We start from the raw sequence: 26,713 nt of genomic DNA on the forward strand, positions 1-26,713 counted from the left end.
ATCAGCCGTCAGCAGGCTTCCCTATTAATGCTGGGGCAGCTGGGACGCTTGCTCATTTGAGGTGTGTAGGAGCTGCTACAGCCTGCAGGTGCTTTAACTTCATTAGCCTAAACAGGTACCTGTGTTTTGAAGAAAGCTAAAGGTCTGTTTAAAACTTAAGCCAGTAGCTTCACAGCTGAAATGCACGATTGATTATTCTGCTGTGGCTGAAGGTGTAGCTAATACAGCTATTAGCAGAGGCTCGGCCTTTTGTAGCGAATGTTCCGTTGGCAGGCGTGGAGTTGAGTTGTGTTCCTGGTCTCCTGCTGCCTCAGGTATTCTTCAGCTGTTGTTTTTTACATACGTAGGCGGTAGACGTTGGCTGCTGATGTTGCAGATGTTGGTGTGCGGTGCTGTGGCCTCCTTTTTGCTTTGGCCGGGGTCTGCCTGCCTTGGGCGCGCGCACCAGAACGGGGGGCTGCAGCGTGGTCACAGCTCCCTTTGTGGCAGTCTGGTAATTGTGCTTATCTCAGTAGTTTCTTATTAATTTCATGTTATTGAGACTTTAACAGGAAATGGTCTGTGTTTTCTTACTGTACTGTAACTAGTTTCTTCTCTGGGATTTCAGGAAAAAGGAGGTATTGTGTGTGCCCTAATATCAATGTGCTTACAGACCGGCCTGTGTTTTGGTATAAAGTGGTTCTCCGCGATTTGTAGGATGGATTGGTGCTTCTTATAATAGGATGTGCAACTAACCATCTACTTGAAACTATTTTCTGGTGAATTAACTTTGCTTTTTATGTGCTTGTTATCTCTGTAAGGCCATGTAATACTGAAACGAATTCTGTCAGACAGCTCCTGAGTATTCTAATCATCAAGATAAACTTATTTTTATTAGGTTGCCTGTGAACAAAGCAGAGATACCTATAATACTTATCTTCAACCATTGTGCACGTGCTGTCATGTAACGCTACCCGTGTATAAACAATGGTGTCCCCAGACCCCTGGTGCTATCAGAGTGGACTTCTGTTCAAGTTGATGCAATTTCAGTTGCCTGAGGCAAGTAGTTAACCAGGGTTGACTTTCCAGTGACACCTTTTTCAAACAGAAGTTTTCTGTAGCGGTTTTGTTTTAAAGGCCTTAGTTCCTCGAAACTGAAGCATTGCTTAATGTACGCATAGAGGACGCCCACAGTTGATGCACGTCATGAGTCCACAGCGCCGTACAACACAGGCGGCAGAGATATGTTTTTGTAAAAGGATGCCGAACTTCTTACCAGCGATCTTTCACGTGCTTTTGGAGACTGATGGTCGTTATCAGATGAAGGCTGAGGAGAGAATGAACTTTATAGTCATTGCTTCACAAGCTGGCCCGGTTCAGGTGTGAACTCAGAAAATAAGATACTCTTGAGGATTTTGGAAAAGTTCATGAAAGCTTTTGGAAATTCCGGAAGGTTTTTATCCAGAAGGAAGATGTTAGGTTTAAACATGTAGTTTGCTGGCCTCAGGTGTAGCTTGGCAGCTAGGAAACAAGGACAGCTGAGCTGAAGCTACAGAGATTATGTGTCCTTTCATATCTTATCTCTGCTTGCAGGAAAACTAAGTGAAGTAGAAGGTAAACCAGCAGTTAATATTTGATTCTCCCTTTTTTGCAATAGAAAATTGATATGCTTTAATTTTTTTAAAACCTTTAGTATTTGAGGATTTCAGAAGAATGATATACAAAAAAAAAAAAAGTCTTGTAATATTCTCATTTTATAGAGGGAAACAGAGGCACAAAAAAGTAACTGATCTCTCTAGCTTTATCAAAGACAAAGCATGGAATAGAGGCGGCAATAACCAGAATTCCTGAGTATCAGAAATACTAATGCTGAAGATAATTTACAGAGATTTCATAAATAAACTAACTTTGTCTGTAAGCCCAGAGTGGTGCTACTGTTGTAGTTGTTCTTCTGAAGTGGTACCTGCTTCTTGAAATGGGTATTAATAATCCAGGGGAATGAGTGTTGGGTCAGGGAATTGCATCCTACAGTACTGTCCTCAGTGAGCCTGCCCGTTCTTTTTGTCTTTGATCATAAGCTCCTTTTGTGTATATTGCATAACAAATAGAAGTCACAGAGAGATGGATGACTTCAGTCAAACTTAATGATAACAGTTTTATTTGTGAGCATGGCAGCATATTTATTTATATCTACATATATATATGTCTGTGGAAAAAAAAAAATTGAGAATGACTTTTGGTTTTGTCTTAGAATCCCCTTTCCTATGCTTCTCATTTTCAGCTGAAAGGGAAATTGTCAAAATAAGACATGACTTCGAGGATTTTTATCTCAGCTCTCCCCTCTCTGGTGCTTTGGAATGATACTTTTTCACAGAATCACAGAATCGTATAGGTTGGAAAAGACCTTTAAGATCATCGAGTCCAACCATAAACCTAACGCTACCAAGCCCACCACTACACCATGTCCCTAAGCACCTCATTCAAACGTCTTTTAAATCCCTCCAGGGATGGCGACTCAACCAGTTCCCTGGGCAGCCTGGTCCAATGCTTGATAACCCTTTCAGTGAATGTCCCTCTTGTAGTGAGGGGCCCAAAACTGAACACAGTATTCGAGGTGCAGCCTCACCAGTGCCGAGTACAGGGGCACGATCACTTCCCTAGTCCTGCTGGCCACGCTATTCCTGATACAAGCCAGGATGCCATTGGCTTTCTTGGCCGCCTGGGCACACTGCTGGCTCATGTTCAGCTGGCTGTCAACCAACACCCCCAGGTCCTTTTCTGCTGGGCAGCTTTCTAGCCACTCTTCCCTAAGCCTGTAGCGTTGCCTGGGGTTGCTGTGGCCCAAGTGCAGGACCTTGCACTTGGCCTTGTTGAACCTCATACAATTGACCTTGGGCCATCGATCCAGCCTGTCCAGGTCCCTCTGCAGAGCCTTCCTCCCCTCAAGCAGATCAACACTCCTGCACAACTTGGTGTCATCTGCAAACTTACTGAGGGTGCACTCAATCCCCTCGTCCAGATCATTGATAAAGATATTAAACAGGACTGGCCCCAACACCAGAGCCCTGGGGAACACCACTTGTGACCGGCCGCCAACTGGAGTAAACTCCATTCACCACCACTCTTTGGGCCCATCCAGCCAGTTCTTTACCCAGCGAAGAGTATGCCCGTCCAAGCCATGAGCAGGCAGTTTCTCCAGGAGAATGCTGTGGGAGACAGTGTCAAAGGCTTTACTGAAGTCTAGATAGACAACATCCACAGCCTTTCCCTCATCTACTAGGTGGGTCACCTGGTCGTAGAAGGAGATCAGGTTGGTCAAGCAGGACCTGCCTTTCCTGAACCCATGCTGGCTGGGCTTGATCCCTTGGTTATCCTCTACATGCCGTGTGATGGCACTCAGGATGATCTGCTCCATCAGCTTTCCCGGTACCAAGGTCAGGCTGGCAGGCCTGTAGTTCCCCAGGTCCTCCTTCCGGCCCTTCTTGAAGATGGGTGTCACATTAGCTAATCTCCAGTCAGCAGGGACCTCCCCAGTTAGCCAGGACTGCTGGTAAATGATGGAAAGGGGCTTGGTGAGGACATCTGCCAGTTCCTTCAGTACTCTCAGGTGGATCTCATCAGGCCCCATGGACTTGTGAGTGTCTAAGTGGTGCAGCAGGTCACTCACCATTTCCCCCTGGATTATGGGGACTCCATTCTGGTCCCCGTCCCTATCTTCCAACTCCAGGGGCTGGGTCCCCAGAGAAAGGAGTTTTTGTGACTCCTTTCACTTGTTTCTCAGTGTCCTTCTCTTCCAGTCTTTGATTGCTATCTAGTCAGATAGTATTTACCATAACATTAAAGCAAAAGCAGGTTCTGTCTGATGTGCTTGAATGGGAGATTTTGGAAAGTGATGTGTGTAAGAAAGGATATTCTTTGCAAATTAGTCATAATCTCTTTTGAGTTTAAACAAAACGTGAGCCCACCTTCCACGCTCGCTTCCCAGTGTGAGCACCAAGTACTCCAAAGGATCATCTCTTGTGAGGGAGAAGGAAACCCAAGATAACTTACTACTGACAGAATCTTAAGGATTTTTCCATCTGGAATAGAAGATTTTTGTAGCTTGACAGAAAATCAATGCTTTCTCATTCTTATTAGGCCTGTAGCAACATCATCTACAGACAACTCTACACCAGGGAAAATTTCATTTAAAGTTCCCATCATTGCAGCCATACTGCTGCTAGGAAATCTTGGGATTCCTCATGCAGATGAGGTTCCCTTAGTCCTCCTTGTGCCAGCAGCATCAGGATGTCTCATGAAGGGCAGGTTCCCATTATCAGATTTGGTGCTAACCCTTCAAATGGTATCTGCTTAGGAAAAACTGACCTCTGTTTTAAGCATGACTGTGGGAACGCAGCTTTGTCAGTGTTAAATCTTTCAATATTGCCGGCATCTGTACATCTGCAGGAGTGGTAAATACAATGATTTACATTGTCAAAGTCTTAGAACAACATAGCAGAGTATAATCTCTTGTGTTTTACCTAAATACACATACGTCACCACTGGGAAATCTTTTGCTTATACTTGAAGTGCTGAGAAGGTAATCAACTAATTTTGGCAGTTGTTTGAGCAGGAATGTTCTTGTGTGTACACGAGCCTATCACAAAGGCATTCTCATTATAGTTTGAAGACGAACACATGAAAGCTAATGGCGATAACTAATAAAAGTAGTAGGAGGAGTGAGAGATTATGGAGAGGGTGTCTGTTTTAAAAGAAAGCATCATTCAACTTCAGCTGCCTGCGAAGCGCTTCCCTGGAGGGGAGCTTGACGCTTTTTGTGTCTGACCCAGCAGTCTGAGCACCATGAGACCGGAGCGGCAAGAATCGGGCTGCGGTACAGTTTCTTAAAACACGAAGGAGAGAACAGGCAGCCCTTGAAGAAGCCTAGCATTCAGAATACATAAGACATCTGAAAATTAGAACGGAGCTGAGGTGAATTACTAAGCAGAGCTAGGGACCGACATAAACTAACAAGTATAAATGTAAGCCTGAATTTATCAGCTAAAGCCAGGCACATTTGAGTGTGTCTGTATGAGAGATTCTTGCTAAAAGCAAAGAGTCAGCGAGTGATATATCGCTCGATGGTCTTTGAAATGAAATGGTTGCAATCCATATCATTTTGCTGTCAAATGTATTTGAAGAATAGAAAACATATGTCAGATATATGTTCTGAAAATAGTTATCAATGGTGTTCCAGAAGTATTTGGTTTGGAGGGTTCCTTGGAATCCACCGTTCAGATCTACGTGTGTCTTGAGTTATCTTGAAATTGGCTGTCGTTCTATAATATGGTAAAGTGAGGGCATTGCAGAGGTTAACTTTAGCCTGGCAAAGCCTGTGATCCTGTTGTTCTCAGTGGAGAGAATCTTCCGAAGAGGTTCATTCAGTGTCTGTGGAAATGAGTATTTTGCACATGTTTTAGAGGCACTACCTCTCTCTCTGGTCTATAGAAGGTTAAATTCAATCTGTAGTCCTTTGAACAGCCCTTACTCGCTGGTATATTTAAGCAAATCCTTGATTCCAGAAAGGGAATACCTTTTCCCTCTCAGTATATGGATACTAGCCTGATGATTGCAGTTGCATAAACGAAGACTACTGAGAAGGGTTCTGGATTGTGATTTTTGATTATGTCTGTTGTCCTTTGTATGGTTTTAAGAAATTTCATTGCACCCTCTTGATTCTGATTTTTGATCATGTCTGTTGTCCTTTGTATGGTTTTAAGAAATTTCATTGCACCCTCTTGATTCCACTGAACAAAACTGTAAATCCACCAATGCCAAGGTGTAAAATATTCGGGTTTTCTTTTTGCAATCGTACCGCGTGAGGGAAGCTCCTAGTAATTGCAGGAAGAAGCGAGAAACTTCAGGGTCAGGTAGCTGGCCACCTCTGACTGATGCTTTACTAGGACAAAATGTAACAGGAGAGTGAAGTGCAGGAGCTGCAGCAAATTAGGCCCAGGGGCAGCGGTGAGAGTTGCAGGATGAAAGCAAAATGTGGTCCATTTGTCTGGAAGTCTCTTTGGGGTTCGCTGGCATGAATGGTACTCTAAAAATGTAAAATGTTATTACACGCTATTAGAGAAGGATTCAGCTCGGCATGCATTAGAGCAAGTGGCTGTGACAACTGAGTTGTGTATTTAAAGGGTGTGCTGTTAGGGCCCCTCTCTTGTATTCACTTACCTTGTATTTATGCTTATTACCGTTGGTGATGGACAGTGACATAAAGGTTAGATATTCTTCTGTGATAATCTTCTTCGTGGGTTTTTGTCGTAGCCATACTTTGCCTCCTCACCGATTCTTTTTTTTTCCCTTCCTCTTTTTGTACCTAAATAATCCACTGTCACCACATACATGTTCTTGAGTCTTGTAACTGCAGCAGACCCGTAGCAGACACCCACGCCAAACTCCCAGCGTTCAGCCATTGCGGCAACCTTGTTGTTCCACTTGGTTTTCAAATGCCACGTCATCACGCTTGAAAGCTCACTGTCTGTCTTGTAACTTTTTTTCTTCCCCCCATCCTCGTAGAGCATGATGAGTGTGGCAGCGAACAGCATAACTGTGATGAGAATGCAATCTGTACGAACACTGTCAGGGGCCATACCTGCACCTGCAAACCCGGATACGTGGGGAACGGGACCATCTGCCGAGGTAAGCCTGTTACTCTAGAAACACCATAGAAGTGGCAGACTCTATTAATACTTTCTGACAGTCGCCTACGTTCTGGTAACTTGTGATGGCCGGATTCTGTCAATGATTCGCTGGAAGATTTATCATCTGGCAAATGGAGTATGCATGGAGATGATGGGAATTGATTTGTGCATAACTTCTCGGCAAGAAGGAAATACTTTTGAATGCTAGAAGAAAAGTATTTTACATTTACTGTCACCGAATACTGTCCTTTGAGTGGTATAATTCAGCCTTTAAGTGTCGTTCATTGTTTTATAAACTATGAATGGTATATGCTATCACCTTTGGCTTTTATAGTTTAAGCAGATGCCTTTTAAATTAGGATAATTGTCTTTTTTGCTAACATCACATGGTTGTCCTTTGCCTACTCACATCAGAAAAAGGATTTTTTTTTTTTTGTAATCTTTACCTTTAATCATGTATTTTGAAGATTTCTCAGTTATGTAAACAAGAAATACCGATAGCCAGCTGTGCTTTCTGTGAAGTGCTAAGTCATTCATTGAGGGTGGTTTTTTTGTTTTTGTTCCTGTAGAGAGAGAGAAGCAAATATGTTATATAAAGACAGAGGAGGGAGTATGTTAACTAGTTGGCTTAGTGAGGGCTGTGTCATGAAGTACTACTGAGTTGTAACTCATGTGTTTAAGAGTTATATTTGTCTCATAAAAAGCTATTTTTTGTCTTGTCTGGGATTGTATACTTTCTGACTTTCTAAACAGAATTGCAGTAATAGAAAACTAACTTTTAATTTTTTTGAAATGACAGCTATTGAAATTGAGGAATGGACTGGGTAAAATATTCTGTACTTAGTTTGGGGGCACAAGAGGCTGGATATTACTTTTCCAGAATGCTGTAAATTGGCCGAGCGATTCCTTAGAGGAGAATGAAGATTGATGTCATTCTTGTTTCAAGCTAAAGTTCCTCACCAAGATTAGCCGGTCATCTGCTGAATTCGCATATACCATCTGATTGCTTTTTGATATGACTGACTTGGGGTACTGTCCATCTGCAGAAGAGCATCCCTGTATTTAAAACTGTAAAATGGTTTGTAAGGATTGAAGAAGGAATACAAAAATGTTACGAAAATAGCAGGTAAGTTAAACCTTGGTCTGTCTATATTGGAGATGAAGAGGTGATACTGAGGAGAACTCGTTGCAGTATATTTTCAGTCTTTGATTACAGTGAACGTAAATTGCAGCATAGGCAACTATAGTTTCAGGGAAGCCTGAGTGAACAGCCTGTCTCTGTTTGATGGGTTGGTGTATTTTTTCTTTTTTCTTTTTTTTTTTTTTTCCTGAGGGTAACACAACAAGACAAACCCTTAATCATATTTCTTTGAAACAGGGATGTTTGGATTAGTTCATAAAAATCATGTTTCCACACTGGTTTTCTTCGTTTGCACACCTGGATATTTGGTTTAATGTGCCAAAAACTCGAAGCGAAACTCCTGCTGCATATTTATTAATCTAGTAATGTCAAAGTAATGAAATTGCACTGGAGAAACGCAATAATGTTTTTACCCTCAAAATTCTGTTGAAATCTGAGTTGTGGATAAAATATATATTACATCTGTTTTTTAGTATGCCTTGAATTGCACACATGAATGTAGTTATAGTTGCCTTTTTGAGATAGATGTACATGGAAATAGAGGAGAGGGTGCATTCTTATATTCTGACTGGGAAGCATAAATTGGACAGAAAACTGGAGAGTATAGGAAAGTGGTTTGCAGTCTAATAAGTCACTAGGGATAAGAATAATCTGTTACTACTGCAAACCAGCTAATATTAGACTTGTGTGCATTTTAGTAAATAGTAAAGCACTCGGTGTAAAGCGGTGGTCTGAGTTTCTCAGCCTGTGCTTCTGTGGTCACTTGAGATTGTTACAAGTTTGGGCGGCCAATTTAAGAAACGTTCCCATTCTACCCACGGTAGCACCAGAACCATCACTTTTTCCCCCCCTTTTTTTACCAAGTTTAACGGTGATACATTGCGAGCGGAATCTGGCTAAAAATGAACAGGTAACAGCAAAATTATCAGATACCAGTCACATAGGTTTCATTGCACAAGGAAAGAGAGGTGTGAACATGTCAGGACAACTATAAACGGCTTATGTTGTCTTGTAGTAATTTTAGGGCTTTATCTTCAGGCAATACAAATTGTAAAAAAATAGCCAAGGATATAAGCCAAGGTGAAAAGTTTAACGTAATACCATCTGAAGATATGGTAAACGTTTCTCTTCTCCTTGAGTCATCTACAAGTGCTTTATAATCGTTTACATGTTATAGATGCGTACATGCACAAAACAGTTGTTCCAGCTACTGCTGAAATAACATCTCTGTAGTTCAATAAGACATCTTATTAATACTGTCCAGCAAAAGCATAAATACAGAAATGATAATTTTATGATGAGAGAAAAGGACTGGCTTTGTGCTTGATTCTACAATCTATTTCCACAATCTATTTTAGCCATGTTATAAAAAATAAAATCAGAGTAATGTTCCTCTTTGACTTTACTAGATAACACTGGGATAGTCTTTATAAAAAACCCAGAATTCTGTTATTTGTATTTTAGAAAAGAAAACGTATGTGTAGTTAAATTAAATTGCATGGTGAACCACTGGTAAATATAATGAAATTACTCTGGCAGGAATTTGTGACGTTTGCATTTTTTGTGAAAAGTATGGAGAAATAAAAAGGACAGACATAATCTGGATAAGAATGCTATGATTGCTGGGGATTTAGAAATAAAAACAAAACCCAAATGTTCAAGAGGAAAGCAAATATTTTTTAAAAAAATCTGTATAATCAGGCTGTCACACTTCTTGAGTAGAAAAATAAATTTCATGCATAAGGAATTGCTTTGCTGTAAATGTGGTAGACGAGACTATGCAATTAAGGACTGGATTGTGTCAAACTAGATGTGGAAACTGTCAGGAAGGGAGGTGCTGGAAAAGGGTGCAGACCGAGAGCAACAGCACTTCTGCATTAAAATAGATACTGCCATAGTTGAAGTGACATAAAAATGGAAAGACAAGTGGAGATGAACACAAGAAAATTTTATAAGTACATAGGTACCAATATATAGACAGTGAGACTGTATAATAGAGACAAATAAGACTTTTTTTTCTCCTATGGATGCTCTCAATTTCACTGTAAGAAGTGGGCTTTAGCACCTCAGAAAGACACTGAAATTTTGGCAATAGATTGGAACAGAATGAGGCTGAGGTGAGCTGAAATGACGAGGCAGAACAATGCTGTGCCATCACCGTTAGTAAATTTGAGAGAGTGCTGGACCCAGAATCAGATAGATTATATCTTAGGATTTCTTCAGAAAATGAAAAGTAAAATAGGGAAGTCTTTGCTGGAAGAAATTAGAGCATTAAAGGCAGAGGACAGAAGTGTAACTAGTTGAATAGAGAGATTCTGAATCTACACATTTGTTAAGTTGCTCTTTTTTATGAAGGAAACTGAAAAAATTCAAAAGAACTAAGAGTGATTCAGGAAATAGAAGACGTTGTAGGTGCGTAATGGGAGACTCGTGCCATGCCCGTTTACTGGAATTCTGTAAATGAATTATAGAATTCATAGGTGAGGGTGTGAAATAAGGACAATTGTAGCCATTTCACTAAAATTCAGGATAGGATTTAATAGTGCAGCATAAAGGCAATTAACTTAGGGTAGAAGGGAAAGGTGGTAAAAATTGGTTTAGCAACTGAGTGTTCTAGTTTTTTTTAAAAAAAAAAAAAAAAAAAAAAAGGGTGCGGTGGGCAGATGGCTACCTGGTACAGCGTGGCACTTTGCAGTGCGCCTGTCGGGATGGACCTTGTGGGAAATCCGTGCTTAGTGGCAATGGTTAGATGAAAGAAGTCTTGGTTTCCTAGGACAACCAGGTTTATGAATAACCCGTCACCTGTAGGCAAGGTTGTGTGTGCGAGAGTAAGACTCTGTCATGTATAAAATGAGTACAACTCGCTGTCATGACTCTAGCTGAAGAACCCGGGATATTGACTACAGAGATAAATACCACATTTGGACTATGGAGGCTCTTGGTCTGTGTACTGTTGCAGTGTTTCTGTGTGAAATCTTGGCAGGGCTTGAATCTGGGAGGCTAGAAAATGTGTACAGGGAAAATGTCTGTCTTTGCTTTTTGTCTTGATAACTTGTAGTTCCAGTTCCACTTGGCAGCCTTGCACCTCATGCTGTGGAAGTGACATGCTGAAGTGGAACGTGCCATTTGTTAAAACATAAAGGACCTCGGGCTCCACCATCTACTTCATCTCGGCGAGATGGAAGCTAGAGAATATTTGCTGGAGGACGTACAGTCCTACAGCTTAGCAGAGGTTTATTATAGAGCTTGTGCCTTGTACCACTGACTGAAGTCAAAGAAAGGAGCCAAGGTATATTGACACATCAGCAGGTTTCCTAAAATAATGAATGACATTTGGGATTAAATGCCTTAAAACAAACAAACAAAACCCCACCCACTAGATTTCGTAGGGGCTATAGATCTGACTTTTCAGCACGAACAATACGCAAGTCACCATCAAGGTTTTGTTGCAAGCGGTTGTTTTCTTTTGTACAAGGAGACCTAGATGTAGTATACAAGCCTTGTCCTAGCTCTTGGTATTTTATTCCAAATGTTTGTTTTAAAGTATAAATTCTGCCCATAGAAATCCCTATATATTACCAGAAAAATAGAAGCGGCCTTGCATATACTCAGGTGGTAAACAGGGGCAATTCTTCCAAAACATGGACAAGGTGTGCTTGCTGATCTTTTTTTCGTATATCTCTGTGTTAGGGAATGAACAGAAGTCTAGCACTTAAACAAGTGCAAATATTTTTCATAGTACTTCTATATTTTACTTGTATAGTCTGTCTAACAGGTATATTTAGTGTGCTATTAAGATCTCATTTAGTGGCTTCTACTGAGTTGCAGATTTATTAGAATGATTAAATGAGGTGGATTTAGTTACAGTCATAAACCTTAAAGCAAATGTGTGCAATATGACTGATGCCTGGGCAGAGAAACATCAGGTATTATGAAATAAAAGTCAAAACAGTGTTTATTCTAATTAGTATTCAGTCTGTAGAATGGTTTATTTCTGCCAGAGTATAGAATATGATTTTTTTTTTTTTCCCCCTGTTATGTTTTTCTGCAGCATTTCACAGGAGACACTTAAGGGATTACAACTCAGTGTATGGTGGAGTCTTAAAGATGAAAGCCATTATTTTGAAGTGGCTCAGTTCTTCTGGTGTAAGCTGGAAGTCCAGAGTAGTTTCTTAATTGTACTGTGATTCTTCGCATATATTTGCCTTGGAAGGTGTGCTTGGGAGCGCGGTTGTTACTGATGACCTTACTGGTCACTTCATGAATAACTTACTGGGAACCTGATATGAAAAGTGACCAGATTTCGAGCAGATACCCCTATCTTTTATAAGGTAATGGGAATAATCATATGGAGTCTTTATTCGCAATACACTCAGAATGTTTACCGATGACCAGAGTACATCACAGGCTTGAAAATTGCTTCTGCTTGATGTAAATCAGTAAGCTGGCCTATTTTACACTGTTTTAATCACAAATTGTAATCGGTTGTTTTAACAAAGGGCACTCTGAGGGCTTGCTTTCATTGCAGTTTTCTTCTTTGTTTCCAAGCTGGTATTTTTTAAAGTAATTCTTAGTTCGAAATATATTGAATAATCTGAAAGACATGTCCGTGAAAGAAGTTGTATATCTTCCAATGTGTAGGCAGTATAGTGATGGTGTAGTAAATAGATGACTAAAGGCAAAGAAATTTTAATCTGTTATGAAATTTTACCTGCTACGAAAAATACACTAGAGTATTTTTAGTAAGAGCTAAAGAATTAAAAAAAAAAAAAAAAAAAAATCAGTCTGGCTATTTCTGTGCTGGGTTGTCTGCTTTTTTTTGTGTCCCTTTTACATTGACATCAGCAATGCTAAGGTAGATTAACTTTAAATGCCAGCAATGTGAGACAGTCAGACGCACTGATATCTTGATATTAAAGTATATTAGATCACTGTAAGGTGACTAACTGCCACTTAGGTTTATGTTTTTTGCATGTACGTGTGTCTGTTGGAGGTGGAGTTGAAAGCCTTTAGGGGACATTGGAGTGCGATATGAATAATATGTAGGCCAAGACTGAAGCGGAAAGGAACAATCAAGTCTTTCCCCATAGCCTCCAATCTTCGTAGCTGTAAGGCTTTGAATGGTTGATATGCCTTATCACGGCTTTAATTGCTGTTTTGGTGTAATATTCACAAGTCTTATGAAAGAATATAGGAGTTTTGACTCATATGGAGATTCTCATCTTCATTCTTCACAGTCTCGAGCTTTGTCTAGTTTTTTTATACATAATACATAGTGAATAAATCACTGCAGAAGCAGATAGGTGCATTCATATGCATTTTGGTGTCATGGCACATGTGGAAAATGCCATGGCAAGTGTAAAATGCTGGCTAGTCATACTTTTTGGGTGAAGCATTCTAGATGTAACTGGTTTAATAACGTAAAACCAACATACAGATATACAACAGTGCGATTAGAATTCTTACAGATTTTTCATTCTGAAACTAGCATGGTTGGAGTCAGAATCAAGACAATATGATTGAAGCCAGTAAATTTTCTACAGTGCTAAATCCACTGTATTAATACAAATGAAAATTTGAAGTTTTAATGTAAGCGTCTTTGTATTTTTGTTCGTGATTAGATAGTTATCAAGTGTGGTACACTCATTATAATTGCTATGTTTGTGTATTGGTTTTATATAAACTTCCTTTGTAAATTATGTGTCACATAGTTTTTAAGCTCCTTCAGTTTTAATGTTGTTCTTGGCTTGGTTTTGGACTGTAATGATTTAAAATAATTTTGACGAAATTAAGGTGATTTATGATAACTTTTTCTTGCCCTTAAAATGTCACCACCTAGATTTAGTCGTGTGAGATGTTGAAACTCGGGCATAATTATTTTTGCATTAAGAGCTACGCTATACATAGCCACCACAACGCGGTCCAATTTTACAGCCTCTCTAAAGGCCCAATATTTCCTGCTGATTGGATCCTGTTCTATGTGTGAGATTGTTCAAGATGATTTAGAATGCACATCAGTTATGGAAATAGATCATTTAAAAACCATGGTTAATTTAACTTGTCAGAATCCAGATCTTGATCCCCTTGCTGTCACAAATTGTCTCACTGCTCTAGATTTATAGATAATTTAAAGAGAGTGTAGCACTGATTTGTGCTTGCTGAGGAAGTGCTCCAGTCCAGAGCAACTGTTGTATCTGTATAAAAGGAAGGAAATGCTGTAGTTATCTGCAAGTGAAATATTTTAAAACTTGATCTGACAGGTTTTTCTGCTTGCATGAGTAATTCCAAAGGGCTCAGCAGACCTACTCATAAATGTTTATGAGGGTTCCTAGGTTCAGATTCTGAACCGGAGATTCTCTCATTGACTCAGTTGTTTATTGTCTCCTATTGCTTTGGTTTACATGGGTTCGTTTAGAATCGGCAGTTCACTCTAGGATCAAGGTACTATATGGCATGTACGAAAGAATTACAAGGTTGATGACAAGTTGACGGATGTGTTCCCCACGATCTCCTGGGTAGTAAAACTGGGTTGTATAGGAACGTGGGACTATTTCAATATTTGTTGCTCTCTCTTTTAAAAAAGCAAAACTGTGAAAGTTTTACTTTATATTTAACGTCTGCACCATACATTGTAATTATTTTCTACGCTCTGTTCGAGGCCATCTCAGTCAGTAACTCCTCCTGTCTGCGGCAGGTGTATCACCTCCCAGGTATCTGTCACAGAACCCCTTGAGGAGCCCAATCCAGAGTCTCCTAAAGTCACGAAGAAGCTTTCTAATGCTACTAGAATGGTTCATTCATCTTGCCCAAATTAGTACTTTTTTCTTTCTCCCTGTAGTATTAAAACCTGAAATTTGAACACAACTTATCAATTATTAACTCCTCAAACATACCCTTCATTTGAAGAAGTCATTTGCTATGCTCTACTGCTTGTTTGACAGTAGAGCAATAGACGTCATGGTCAGTCATTTGGTCTGCAGTGCTGTCTGCTTTAAACTTGTAATCCTTATGATGCATGAAACCCAGTCTATTTAGATCTGTGACTCTCCTGGCCTGCCCTGGGAGCTTGCCATGAAATTATTTGGAACACAGTACTTATTTTTTCATGGTGGGTGGGAAAAATCAGTTCAGTAAGAGCATCTTGAATATATCGCTGCACAAAGCCTCTTGCAGCGTGGGCTTGACTCTGTGCCGCGATAGGAGCGCAACAGCAGCGCAGAGCGTGCTCTCTTGTGAAATCGGTTACAGCATGCAACCGTTTCAGGATTAATGTATATGGAACAGTCATATTAAAAGGCAAGAGGGTGCCAAAACCATGAAATTCTTTCTATTCCCTGTAGAAAATAACCAAACAATATTGAAAACTGAATATAAATACCTTGCCCAAATGTAAAATAAGAGCATTGCAGTTATTGTTTTTGGCAGCAGTAGTACTATTGCACTGTCACCCCAGCGCGGAAGGAAGTACTTTTTCAGCCGGCACATAATTAATCTGGAGAGCCCTTGGTCGCGAGGTGGTGAGGAGGCTAGGCAGATTGAAAAAGCTGCTGCATGTCATAACAGAAGAAAATCCCAACCAGTGGGCGCACAGTCTTTGGTTTGAGGAAGGTCATGGGGAATCCTTAGGAAGTGGCACCAGGTCCTTGCCCTGTTCTTTCCCTTGTTCTTTCCCATTATGGGCTGTAGTCAGAGAGGATGCTGGGCTGGTAGGCCCTCTGGAGTGACCTAGTGAATTTATTTTTATGTTCTTCTGATTGAGATTATTATTACAGCAATCCCTTTTGAGTAAGGATTATTTATGTATTTTTTTTATTTGTACGAAGGGGTCACTGAGATTTTCAAAGGTCCTTTGTGGGGCTGTTCTTTACCATAGCAGTGGAATAGACTCCAGCCAGAAAACTTCTTTCAGCCTCCTGTTCCCATGAATTTCCCACACTACAGTAAACCAAGGTAAAAACATTAAGTGATTTGTCAAATGTGACACACGCAGTCAGTCCCTGATCCGGGATTCAGACTCTGTTCCCAGACTGACAGGTCTGTTCCTAAACCATTGGGCTGGGATTTCTCCACAGAAACGATCGAAAGTATTTTAAAAATACCTAAGGAATCAAACCAAAAGAAACATTAAGACTCCAAAATCAAGCATTTGGGGATATTTAAAATTTCAGTCACCTGTTGAATAGTAAGTCACTTGCATCCACTGCTGACATACAGTCCTTAGTGATAAAATCACAGGTGGTGTGGGGTTTTTTTGATCCCTCTGCGTCATTCAGTGCAGGATATAGACACATCGATCGGTGAAAGAGATCATAGAATTGTTTAGGTTGGAAAAGACCTTTAAGATCATCAAGTCCAACAGATGAAGTCCTGAAAGTAGGTATTCAGTGTTTGTTATTTTTCTGGTTCATTGTGTGACCCTAATACTGTTACCTACTGTCCCAGTATCTGGACTGAATTTAGGATGTTACCAGGTCCTTCAGAAACCAATCTATATTGTTCTTATCAAATGATTGCAAAGGAGTGAAAATGTACCTTAGCTGCCTTTACCTTAGCTCTCCGGTATCAGTGTAGTGTGGTGGTTTAGGTGTTCAAGCATTTGTCCAGTTTTTCAGGAAGGGCCTGTAGTACGCTCGCTCTCTTACGTTTTTCCATGGCTTGAGGAGGATGATGCTACTCCTTGTGGTGTTGCCATTGGAGGAGGATGTGGGAAAAGAGGTTCAGGTCCAGGTTCCCAGGCAAGTGTGTTACAGTTGACGTTCCTCTCTGCAGCTCCTGCAGTCCCCATTTTCTTCCCGTTCCCTCTGTTCGCCAGCTGCATCTGTCCTCTCTGGCTTTGTCCTCTCCTGCCTTGGTCTGGCTCGTGCACCGTTGTGAAACGTGATGAATGCTGGAAGAATATTAAGAGGGTGTGATGAAACGTTTACAAGCTGAGACGATTCAGAGGCATGGCAAAAGGCATATCCTTCAAATCTCAGTGTCAAAGTGGGGGCCCGGGGACAGGGGAGAGTCAAAAAACCAAAATCTACCTGTTATTTGTTTTGAGAAATAGATGGATTTTTTGCTACGATGCAGCTTCTGGTAGATATCCAGCACAGGAAAAACTCAATTACAAACAGTTTACTTGACCGCGTTACTGAAAATGGTATTTTATAGTAAGGAAAACTTGGATTGCCTTGCATGTAGGTATTGCTTACTTTGTTTGCAGGAGGTACTTGGGTTGGCTTACTAGTTTTGGAGGTTGCAGTTATTTGTTTGAGTACTGGGAATGGCAAATCTGGAAGCCATGCAGGATGTTTGATGGGACAATTTGCATATTTTTATCTGGAAAGATTCTCCAGTTCAACTGTTTCACAGTGGTGCTGGTGTTTTAGCCTCTGCAACATGCTGAAAAGTTGAGGCACCCCTGTGTGTGTGTAGAGTTCTTATCTAAAGTGTTCAACAGTAAAAATAATAAATGTGGCTATGCTAAGTGAGCATATGCTAAGTACAAGACTAATGGCAAGCTTAAACAGTATACTACGAATGGTACCTGAAAGAAATGTTGCAGTGAAAAAGAATCTATTCCAGAACCTACTAAAAAAAAACAAATGGTGCTTTGAAGATTGTATCATCAAAATGAATTATTAGGTGAATTCAGTACACGAACTACAAGAAGAATGTGAATTAAAATAGCTTAGAACACATTAAGTGCAGAGGGAATTAGAAGTTAAAGTAAACCAAGTAGAGGTGGGAATTGAAGGGGTCCCACTTTTCAACGTGATTTAAAATTCAGTCATCCAAAGTAAAAATGAACAATTTGTACGCCATGAAAACTAAGAGTTTTTATTTAGGTATTCCTGAAGGGCCGGAGCTGCGTGACCTATGTTGTTATTCTGCCGATAAATACTCAAGCATCTTAGTGTGTCACCTTGATGGTGCTTGCAGTTTTCTCCTCTCCCTCTTTTTTTTTTGGTTGTGTGCCTAAAGACGGGCATTGTCAGGCTGGATTTTTGAAGCTAAACTTCAAAACTGACTATTTATTTGAAGGCTACGTGCTATACAGGCACATCAAGCAGGGCTTGGAATTTTAAAATGATGTAAAATTCACAAATGGGCCTTTGTTGTTTAAAAAAAATAAAAGCAATACACGTCCATACCTTTGTGCACGTCCATCTTATCCATCTTCCTCTGTAGCCTGTTAATTATGTTGTAGCCTCAAGGGTATAAATATATGCCTCCCATAGATTATGGGATGCATTTGCTGCCACTGATGAACAGGCTGGATAACTGTTCTCAACTGTCACTTGTCCTATTAAAAAGTATCCACCCGTTCCCTTGAGCGTATCATTTCACAGTGTCTGATGGCTTTGCGAAGGAGCTGCTGCGAGTGGAAAGCCCAGGGATGGAATAACATGGCGGTTGGGTGTGGAGCTACTAGAACACTTGCAGAGTTTAAGTAGGCAATATCCATTCCCCTGCATTAATTATAATGGTTTACGGATGCTCATTAATATGCCGCTTTTATTACGGAGACACATGGTCGTACTGCTTTCCTGACACCTATTATTTCCTCCCTCTGAACAGAACAAAGGAAACAATAGTCGTCTGACATTGCCATGACATACGTTATTTCCCAATAAAAGATTGAGGTAATCAAATCAGTCCTGCATGCACAGCACAGTATTCCCTTAGCCTTCGGAGAGAGACAAGTGAGAAGATTCTTAATGTGGTAATTTTAGACCTGACTGAGCAAGGTATGTGTCTAACTAAAAGTAAGTGATTGACTCCAGTGAGACTACTTACATAATTAGGCACTTAGTTTTTTAGTTCCACGCTGAATATGCTTTGCTGTGTTTATATCACACAGGTTAGAATAAACACAGCCAGTAAGCATTCATCTTTTGCTGTGGGTATCGAGGGGAAGTTGAATTCATCATGTCTGAAGAAAGGATAACTGAATAGCCAAATCCACCTATGGCTTATCTCTGAATCCTCAGCAAATAGGGTGGGTTTAGAAGAAGATTTACAAACTAATTTTCAGTGACATCACAGAGAAGCAGTCGGAGCCAAAATAAAGGGGAGCGGGAATCTGTAAGTGGTTGCTAATGGTTATTGCCAAGTGATTTTGAGTGCTCCGTTATTTATTTATTCTTTTACTGCTGTAAAAGCACTGGAATTCAGAAATAGCTCAGATGTTAAGGTTTGATCCACTGAGTATTTGTACCCGTTGCATTAAGTGTTCATCAGGTGAAAGAAAAAGAAACAAAAAAGCACCTGCACCCAGCTGGAGTAGAGGACGGGCAAGATACTTCCCATTTTATGGCTGCTTGCTGTAACCACTAACACCGGGAGTTACGCATCCTTGCGCTTGCTTTTCTGCTCCCGTGTTTCCCATGTGCTCGGTTGTGGGATGAGAGGGATAAAGATGGGAAACCTCTCTTGCTTCCCTTGCCGCAGTGCTTTTCGTCGGAAAGGAGCGGAGCTCTGGGTTTCATTTCTTTGAGAGTGAGGGAGAGTTAACCCTCACCCCTCCCCACCTCCTGGACAAGCGCTTCAGCAGCAGGCAGTTCTGCAGGGCACTGGTGATGACGTGTCCCCCTCGCCTTGATTCGTGGGGACCTGCGTGCCTTCAGGCCGGAGGCTCTTTGTGGAAGTCGGTGCTTGCTGTGGGACTCCCTGGCAGGCTCTTTGGGCGCTTGGGCACGAGGACAGTGGGGTTGGGAGTCCCGCGCAGACTGGGGCAGCTTGTTTTCTGCTTATTCCAGCTGACAGCGCCTCGTTCTGTGCCAAAGGTTTATGCGGCGTCTCGAGGTTTCTGTGCAAAACGCAGGTGCCTGTCAGAGTTCAAGGAGCGTCTGGACGATGCTCTTAGTCGTATGGTTTAGTTCTAGGAGGCCCTGCAAGGGGCAGGGAGTTGGTCTCGATGATCCTTATGGGTCCCTTCCAACTTGAGGTGTTCTATGATCCAGTGATCTCTAACGGGGCTCGGTGAGTAGGCTGGAGAGAAGAGCTGAGGGAGAGTGCTGAATGGCATTTTTAGATGTCGTTACTTAAACTCTGGCCAGATTGCATCTGAGGCATGCGAGTGCTTTTTTGGATCTTTCCCTATGTTTTTTCCCTTTATGTATTGCTTCTATTACTGTTCCTGTTGGTCTGGTTGTCTACAGGGAGAGTAACACCTAGCGATACAGTAAATTATACCTAATGCATAAAATCAGATGCATGAAAACAAGTGTAATTAACTGTCACTGATAAAGATAGATGTCAGAAATTTGTAAGCAGTGTTTCTTTGTGCCAAGTACTTAAAACTGAAGATTGCACATTAAACAGAAGTATGATCTACATCTCGAAATATAATTTCGGGTACTTTTATGATGTGTTTCTAAGCTCTGAACTGTGTTTTCTGTATAGGCTTCAAAATCTCTTATATTGCTGTCTTCCAGCAGTCAGTGAGAAATATGCTGGCCTTCAGTGCAAATAAACTGTGCTGTAGAATGTGACTGAGCTTAATGTTAGCAAACCTGGCGTAGTGTATTTGCATCTGAATATAGTTATTTAATTGTTATTTAAACCTTAATGTTCTTCCTGGCACTGTGACTCTGATAAACCTTGTAAACTCTCTCCTAGGTCATACCAGACAGGGCCAGTCAGGCTCCCATCTGTTCTAGGTAGGCATGCTAGGCACATGTTAATGAGGTGATATATAACAGGACAGATAGTCTGTTCTTGCCTTGAAAATTACATTTGACAGATAATATTTCAAACTGCTGCAAGAGCTTAAGCTGTTACTTCTCGTGAAGTTGTGCAGGTATCATGAGAAAAAGCATTTTCATTAAGAATTTGTTCATGCCATTTAAAGAAGACATGCACTCTTCTGACACTTAGCGCTCTTTATTTGTAGCATACTGCGATGCTAAAATACTCCACAGGCCTGATTGCTCTGAAGTGTCGTAGGTTGCGTTCAGGTGTCTCGTATTGGCGACTTCAATGTACTGCAAAAGCAACATTTATCTCCGCTTAGCTGAGCCACCTAAGCACTTCTCTCATCCGCAGACTGACTCTGCTGTACAAGGATGAAAATAGTTCTAATTTAAGGGAAATTATTGTAACCCTACAGCTGGTAACACACTAGTTTATAAAATGTGCAGTAGACAGAAGATGCTGAAGTTGGTGCCTATGCAGGCAGTTACTCACGTTTATGCGGACGGTGGCATTTGTTCATGAGGACTGTTGAACACACATTCGGAGGCTTTAACATGGCCTTTTTAGCGTGTGCAGTGATAAATGGCTGTAGGTGTGGAAATGTCGGAAAAGTAAGTGATCTTCCTAGAAAGGAGGAAAGTAGAAACTTTCACGCAATGATATTTGAATTCCGCTTACACTTAGCAAAGGGAGAAGACTGAGAGGGTCTCCACGTTGCGCGGTGGAGCGTGGGCCGCTCTGATCGTGCCGTGACGGCCCGAGCACGCAAAGGGCGCTGGGTGCCGAAAGCCGAGGGTTTGCTGAGCCCCGCGCGTGGCGGGCTGTGCCGAGCTGCCCAGCTCGGCGGTGCCCGCAGAGCCAAGTACGGCGGCTGCTTCGCTGCCTCCAGTGTCGTATCCCGCTCCTTGCTCAGCGCTACCTCAGGTATCTCTGGAGCATTGTGCGACGTCCATTTTTTCCTTTGTATTTAGTAACCTGAAGTCAATTTAATATTTTTTGTCATGTTTCCGCTATTATTTTTATGTAATTAAGATGCTAATATAATTACCGGAGTTATTGCTGAAACCACCCTACCTGCCTTTTCGTGGAAGTCCCCAGTTAAATAATCAACCTTATTCAGTCATGTTAGGTATTTCTCATTAAACTGTAATAATTTGAAAAGTCTTCCAGTAAGTCAGGTGAGACTTTCTCATGAATGTATGATAATTATATTGGTGGTAGATCATATAAAAATATCTTCTCCTAGCAGGGTTATTTGCATTTCACTTGCAATGTCAACTAGCTGACATGAAATCTCTCTTCTTTTTATTGCGTTATTTCAAGGATGCAGGGAAGTGAGTGAGGGTATAAAATGACACGAAGACAAGTAGATCTTCTAAGTTTCAACCAACAAAAGCTTAATGTGACTTTTGTTTTCCAAGCCCAAAATCAGCGTGGATGTTTGGAAGGTTCAAATCTGATCCTCAGCAGTTGCAGATCGTATTTATTAATCTCACTATGTAGTTGTGCATTTAAACAATGCGGAAAGAAGCGTTTGTGCAACACAGTTGCAATATTCTTGTTACGTTTGAGTTGCGACTGCTGCATTGCCAAAGTGTAGGGTTTTATTGCAAGTCTGCTTCTTCAAAAATGTATGTTAGAAGCCAGAATTTGTATTGTTAAATGAAATGCAGGACATTCAAGTACGTTTCAGTGCAAAACAGTAATAATTTTTTGAACTGGTCAGTTCCCTTAAAAGAAATGAGAACTATCTAACCCACAGATCAAAAGAGAGTTGACTCTAGCTTCTTTTGACATGAATCTATTTTCATTGTGTAGTTAAATACATACCGTGATCAATTCTTAAGACGTGGAGCAGCTTTCGTGGCTTGTATCACTTGAATAGCTTCCGCTTTGTCTCTAGGTATACGAGTAAATCACAAAATGATCTATTAGGAAGCCTGTAAGACCCAATACTGCAGTGTCGTTGCACTGAGTTGTGTGTGATTGTGACAGCAGTTACTTGGATTTTGGGACAAGGGAAAAGTATGATTTATTAATGTTTTCTTTTTTGACTGAGGCATTTGCTATGCTGTATAGATTTGATATATGGTTAACATATTCTATGGAATTTCTGTGTTAGGGCAAATTTTCTGAAACTGATACCAGCTTTTGTAGTGGCGTTTGTAGAATCGTAGAATCATTTAGGTGGGAAAATACCCTTAAGATCATCGAGTCCAACCGTAAGTGGTTGCGGTGATCAGATGAGGGCGATACTAAACCTGGCTCGTTGAATGCAGGCTATATGGATGGGCTGTCTTTGCTTTCATCAGCCTTTTTCATGTGATCCCTTATGTGATCAAATCCAGGTTGTGCGAGTTCTGCGCTGCCGGGGCGTTCTGCTGAGTTGCTTGGTCCCTATATGCTTTCATGCAATGTGATCAATATTGACTTGATAAATATATAGGGGGAGGGAGAATCGAGGAAGTTCAGTAGCTCTCCGAGACAGATATGGAAACCTCATCCGTGCTCTGCTCAGTGCTCATCAAGTCAATCGGATCGGTCAGGTCAAAATTGTCTCCTCTCCCCTGTGGGAGCCCCAGCTTATCCGGTTGTTCAGTGCCTCTGTACACAGAACAAATGGAGACTATATTTTGTACACATTATTGTCAGTGTCTTAGAACACCAGTTAATAAGGGCATGGAAACAAGTCTGTTACTAATGGCTGTCACTGCCCGCAGCCATCGCTGCGGAGTGTGGACTTGTGAGAAACAGAAGACAGGGTAATCCAAGGAAGCAACATAATACAATTGTCTGTTTCCCTTCTTGTCTCATATTTTCCTTTCTGATTTTAATGACATAGCCCAGTGGACAGACTCTAGGCCTTGGAATTATTTCAGATTGTCTTTGATTTTTTTTTTTTTTTTTCTTTTTTCTTTTCATTTCTTTCTGACTTCCAAATTGCTGCCATCATTGCCCAGGAGCCTCTGCTGAAAGGGCAGGACCTGTGGACTGTCCTGAGGGTGTTCATAGAACAACCAGCTAACTGAGTCGTAGAGCAAAGGCTTAGGTTTGCTCTTCCACAGAATGAAGCGTATTAGCGGTTTCCGTGCGTTTATTTTCCACTAGCTCCAGTAAAGGAGTATATTAAGGTCACTTTTTCTCCCGAGTCTCCCAGCTGGCAACATAAAATGTTGCTTTACCACCAGGACAGCATTTCTTTTGCTGCCATGTGATGCTGGGGGTTAGCCTTGCTTTTTAGCTGATTGGGTAGAAGGATACTTCAGTGTATTTGGTTTATTGATTTTTTGAAAAATACATGCTGTGAAATTAAATGAATAGTTAAATACTAAACTGTTAGGAAAAAGTGCCCCTTTAGTGCCTTTTAGGTTAGAATTTATCAAGACAAATACTTCCCATTTTAAATTCAGTATACCACCACAGACCAAATAGACAATTATTTAAAAATGTTTTTTTCTTTGCTAGTTGATTCAGTTGGAATGAAACCCAGATTGACAGTCCTAAAGGCAGAAGTCCTCAACTCAGTTTATACATAGTGTAACACTGACAGTAAGCAGGAAAACTGCCATTCCCTTGCCAAGGGGCGGGCTATAAACTGCAGGAGGCCTAGTCTTCAATGACCGGCAGCAAACTTGTAAAATATGGTCAATTATTTTTATTAGGCTTTGTTACTGGGCCACCACTAAAAGGATTACTTTATTTTTACAATCTCTTTTAGTGTTAGAATCTTTATCTTCCTATCTGCATGAACCTTTGTGTTTCTCATGCATCTTCATCTTTGGTTTTTCACCTTCTGTTTCCTCTTCTCAAGCAAGAAACTTGTGAATATTCTGGTCGGAAACTTACATTTCAGAGTTCTTTGCCACAAAAAGTTGGTCGCAGAATGTCAATTTTGTACATTTCAAGAACGGCATTTTTCTTTTACGCTGATTATTTCTTTTCCAACGTTAGAAGCATCTCTAATTGTGAACTTCAAATAGGAGTACAAGTGTGGCCAGCTTGTACAGTGAGAAAATGTTTAATTTCCAATTAAGTATTGGGGCAGCAATGCCTTGGGGGCAGAAAGGCAAGAGGGGGGAGAAATTCGTCAGTGGTATTTGCTGACTGGGTGGTTATTAGCGATAGGAGATACTGAAACTTAATTAGAGTTTCTGATCTGGAACCGTGTATTAGGTTTAATTATGTCTGGAAGTCTAGTATTTTACACTCTTTCTTTTAATTAAAATGTATGAATTTAAGAAGCAAAACTTCTAAATCTTACAGTCTGGGCAGACCAAGAGCAAGAAGAAACTACATTGTCTACATTATGCCATATTAAAAAAATAACAGCTATAAAAGTTGAGGAAGGTGGAGAAAAGCTGGACTTAAATATCTAACCTGTAAGAAATGAAATGAATTGTAATAGTGTACCAAGCTCAGCTTCTCGGCAGAACTCCGGCCGATACCGATATGATCCGATACGTGGCCGTTCATCCTGCTCCGTGTTGTCGTGGGCTCACGCTATGCTGTTGGTTGTCCCACCTTTGATGTGAAACATAAACATCGAAGATCCCATCTGGAGAGCATTTAGAATCATGCCAGTGTGATCCCTGAGCGTCCTGAGGAAATTCCAGTTGCTGTTTAGCATTGATGAGCTCCACAGATCTGTATCTCAGCAGCGGATGAAACAATTCCTCCGCTAGATTTTTACAGCATGGTTTCAGGTTTAGGAGTGTTACCGAGTAAGATGCTGCATGAGATAAAGCGTACAATGTAAAGCACACAAAAATGAAAAGGATGAAGTAATATAGGGAAACGCACACTTAAGTTGATGAAACCACTACTAAGGTTACTCTAATTACTCCTGATAACAAAATATTGTAATAAAAATGATAGCCACTACAGTATGAACTGAAGCGATCAGCCTCAGAGTTACTTCTTACGTTTTAATCTATCCCGAAAGGGAGTGATCCACCACTAAGACGTAGCTGACGGTGGTGATAGATGCAGACCATTTCAGCTATTCTCTCTGTCTTGACAGGTCTACTCACTCATCTGTGGTGCTTAGACCGCTGGGATATACCTCCCTGGGGTTTGTTTTGTATCTCAGCAGATATTCTCTCTCAAGTGATGCTTTTGTTTTATCTTGTGAGAGACCGTGTTTATTCCTCCTTGGAGTCTGGATGGAAATGGCACAAATAGAGTAACTCCTCACATAAACTAAGTTCAGCTTGTTCTTTTTTTCTGTTTCTGACCTTCAAGTGACAGAAGGTCTATATTTAGCACAGCTCGGGATTTAAAGTTGAATGTAGGTGCTAATACATCTTTCATTCAGCAAAAGGATCCAGAAACAGGGCATGAGGTGGGGTGTAAGCATTTTAGCTGCATTAATATACCTTGTGGAGTTGGACAGCTGAAGCACGGAGGAGGCAAGCAAATACAAGCTATAAGCAGGTTATGAGGAATGGCTGATGTGCTTGCAGGGTTATGGGGGGCTTTCTTCCGTTACGGGAAATACATGGAAGAGAGCCACGCGCTACTGGGGGAAAATAGTAAGCTCGAATGCCCTGGTGTATTCTAGGGATCTCTGCACTGCGAATGAAGTCTCTACACTATTATTTTCGTTATGTCCCTCTCCCCGGGGTCATGAAATGCCATTCTTAATTGCAAGTACCTGAGAGTAGTTTAATATACTCCATAGAGGCAATATACTGATAAAACTTGCATTGGATTAAAAGCCTACATGTTATAGGAACATATGGGAAGAGAATAAATGCCCAAGAACAAAAGTGAGATCCTCCTGGGTGGGTGGCAGTGAATTGGTGGTTTTGTTCTCTTCAGAGTTTCTCTTTGGGTTTGGTGTAGGCATGGGACAGTCTGCTTGTGCATGTCTGGAGAGCAGGGCAGGCATATGGGAAAACAAAAAAGGTTATTGTTTGGAAGTGCAGGTATTGTTTTGTAGATGACTGTTGAAAAATAAGTAGAGCCAAGATTTGTAAACTCTGCGTTTTAGCGATGATGGCATAAACTGTAACTTTAGGACCTTACTGCTTCACGTAGTGTCTTGGTTTAAATTGCACAGTTGAATATCGTAGTAGAGCAAATAGCAGTCCAGAAGCTTGTGGGGCAAAAAGGACAGAAACCCATCTGAATTGACAATAGCGACATGTTTATAGAGTGCAATGGTTTCTACATCCTCCTGTTGCACCAGTCGCCTAAAGAGTAAGGTCTTGGCAATCACAGAAAT

The 26,713-nt window shown here is 40.9% G+C and overlaps 1 protein-coding gene across 1 annotated transcript in view; it reads left to right on the forward strand.

Moving 5' to 3' along the window:
• Positions 1–26,713, forward strand: part of NELL1 (neural EGFL like 1) — a 215,005-nt gene that overhangs the window by 111,148 nt on the left and 77,144 nt on the right. The window contains exon 9 of the mRNA XM_075501602.1: positions 6,541–6,663. Coding sequence (XP_075357717.1) covers positions 6,541–6,663 — 123 coding nt within the window. The remainder of the gene's footprint in view (positions 1–6,540; positions 6,664–26,713) is intronic.

Source organism: Mycteria americana, chromosome 5 (genome assembly GCF_035582795.1).
Source record: "Mycteria americana isolate JAX WOST 10 ecotype Jacksonville Zoo and Gardens chromosome 5, USCA_MyAme_1.0, whole genome shotgun sequence".
Taxonomy (NCBI): Eukaryota; Metazoa; Chordata; class Aves; order Ciconiiformes; family Ciconiidae; genus Mycteria; species Mycteria americana.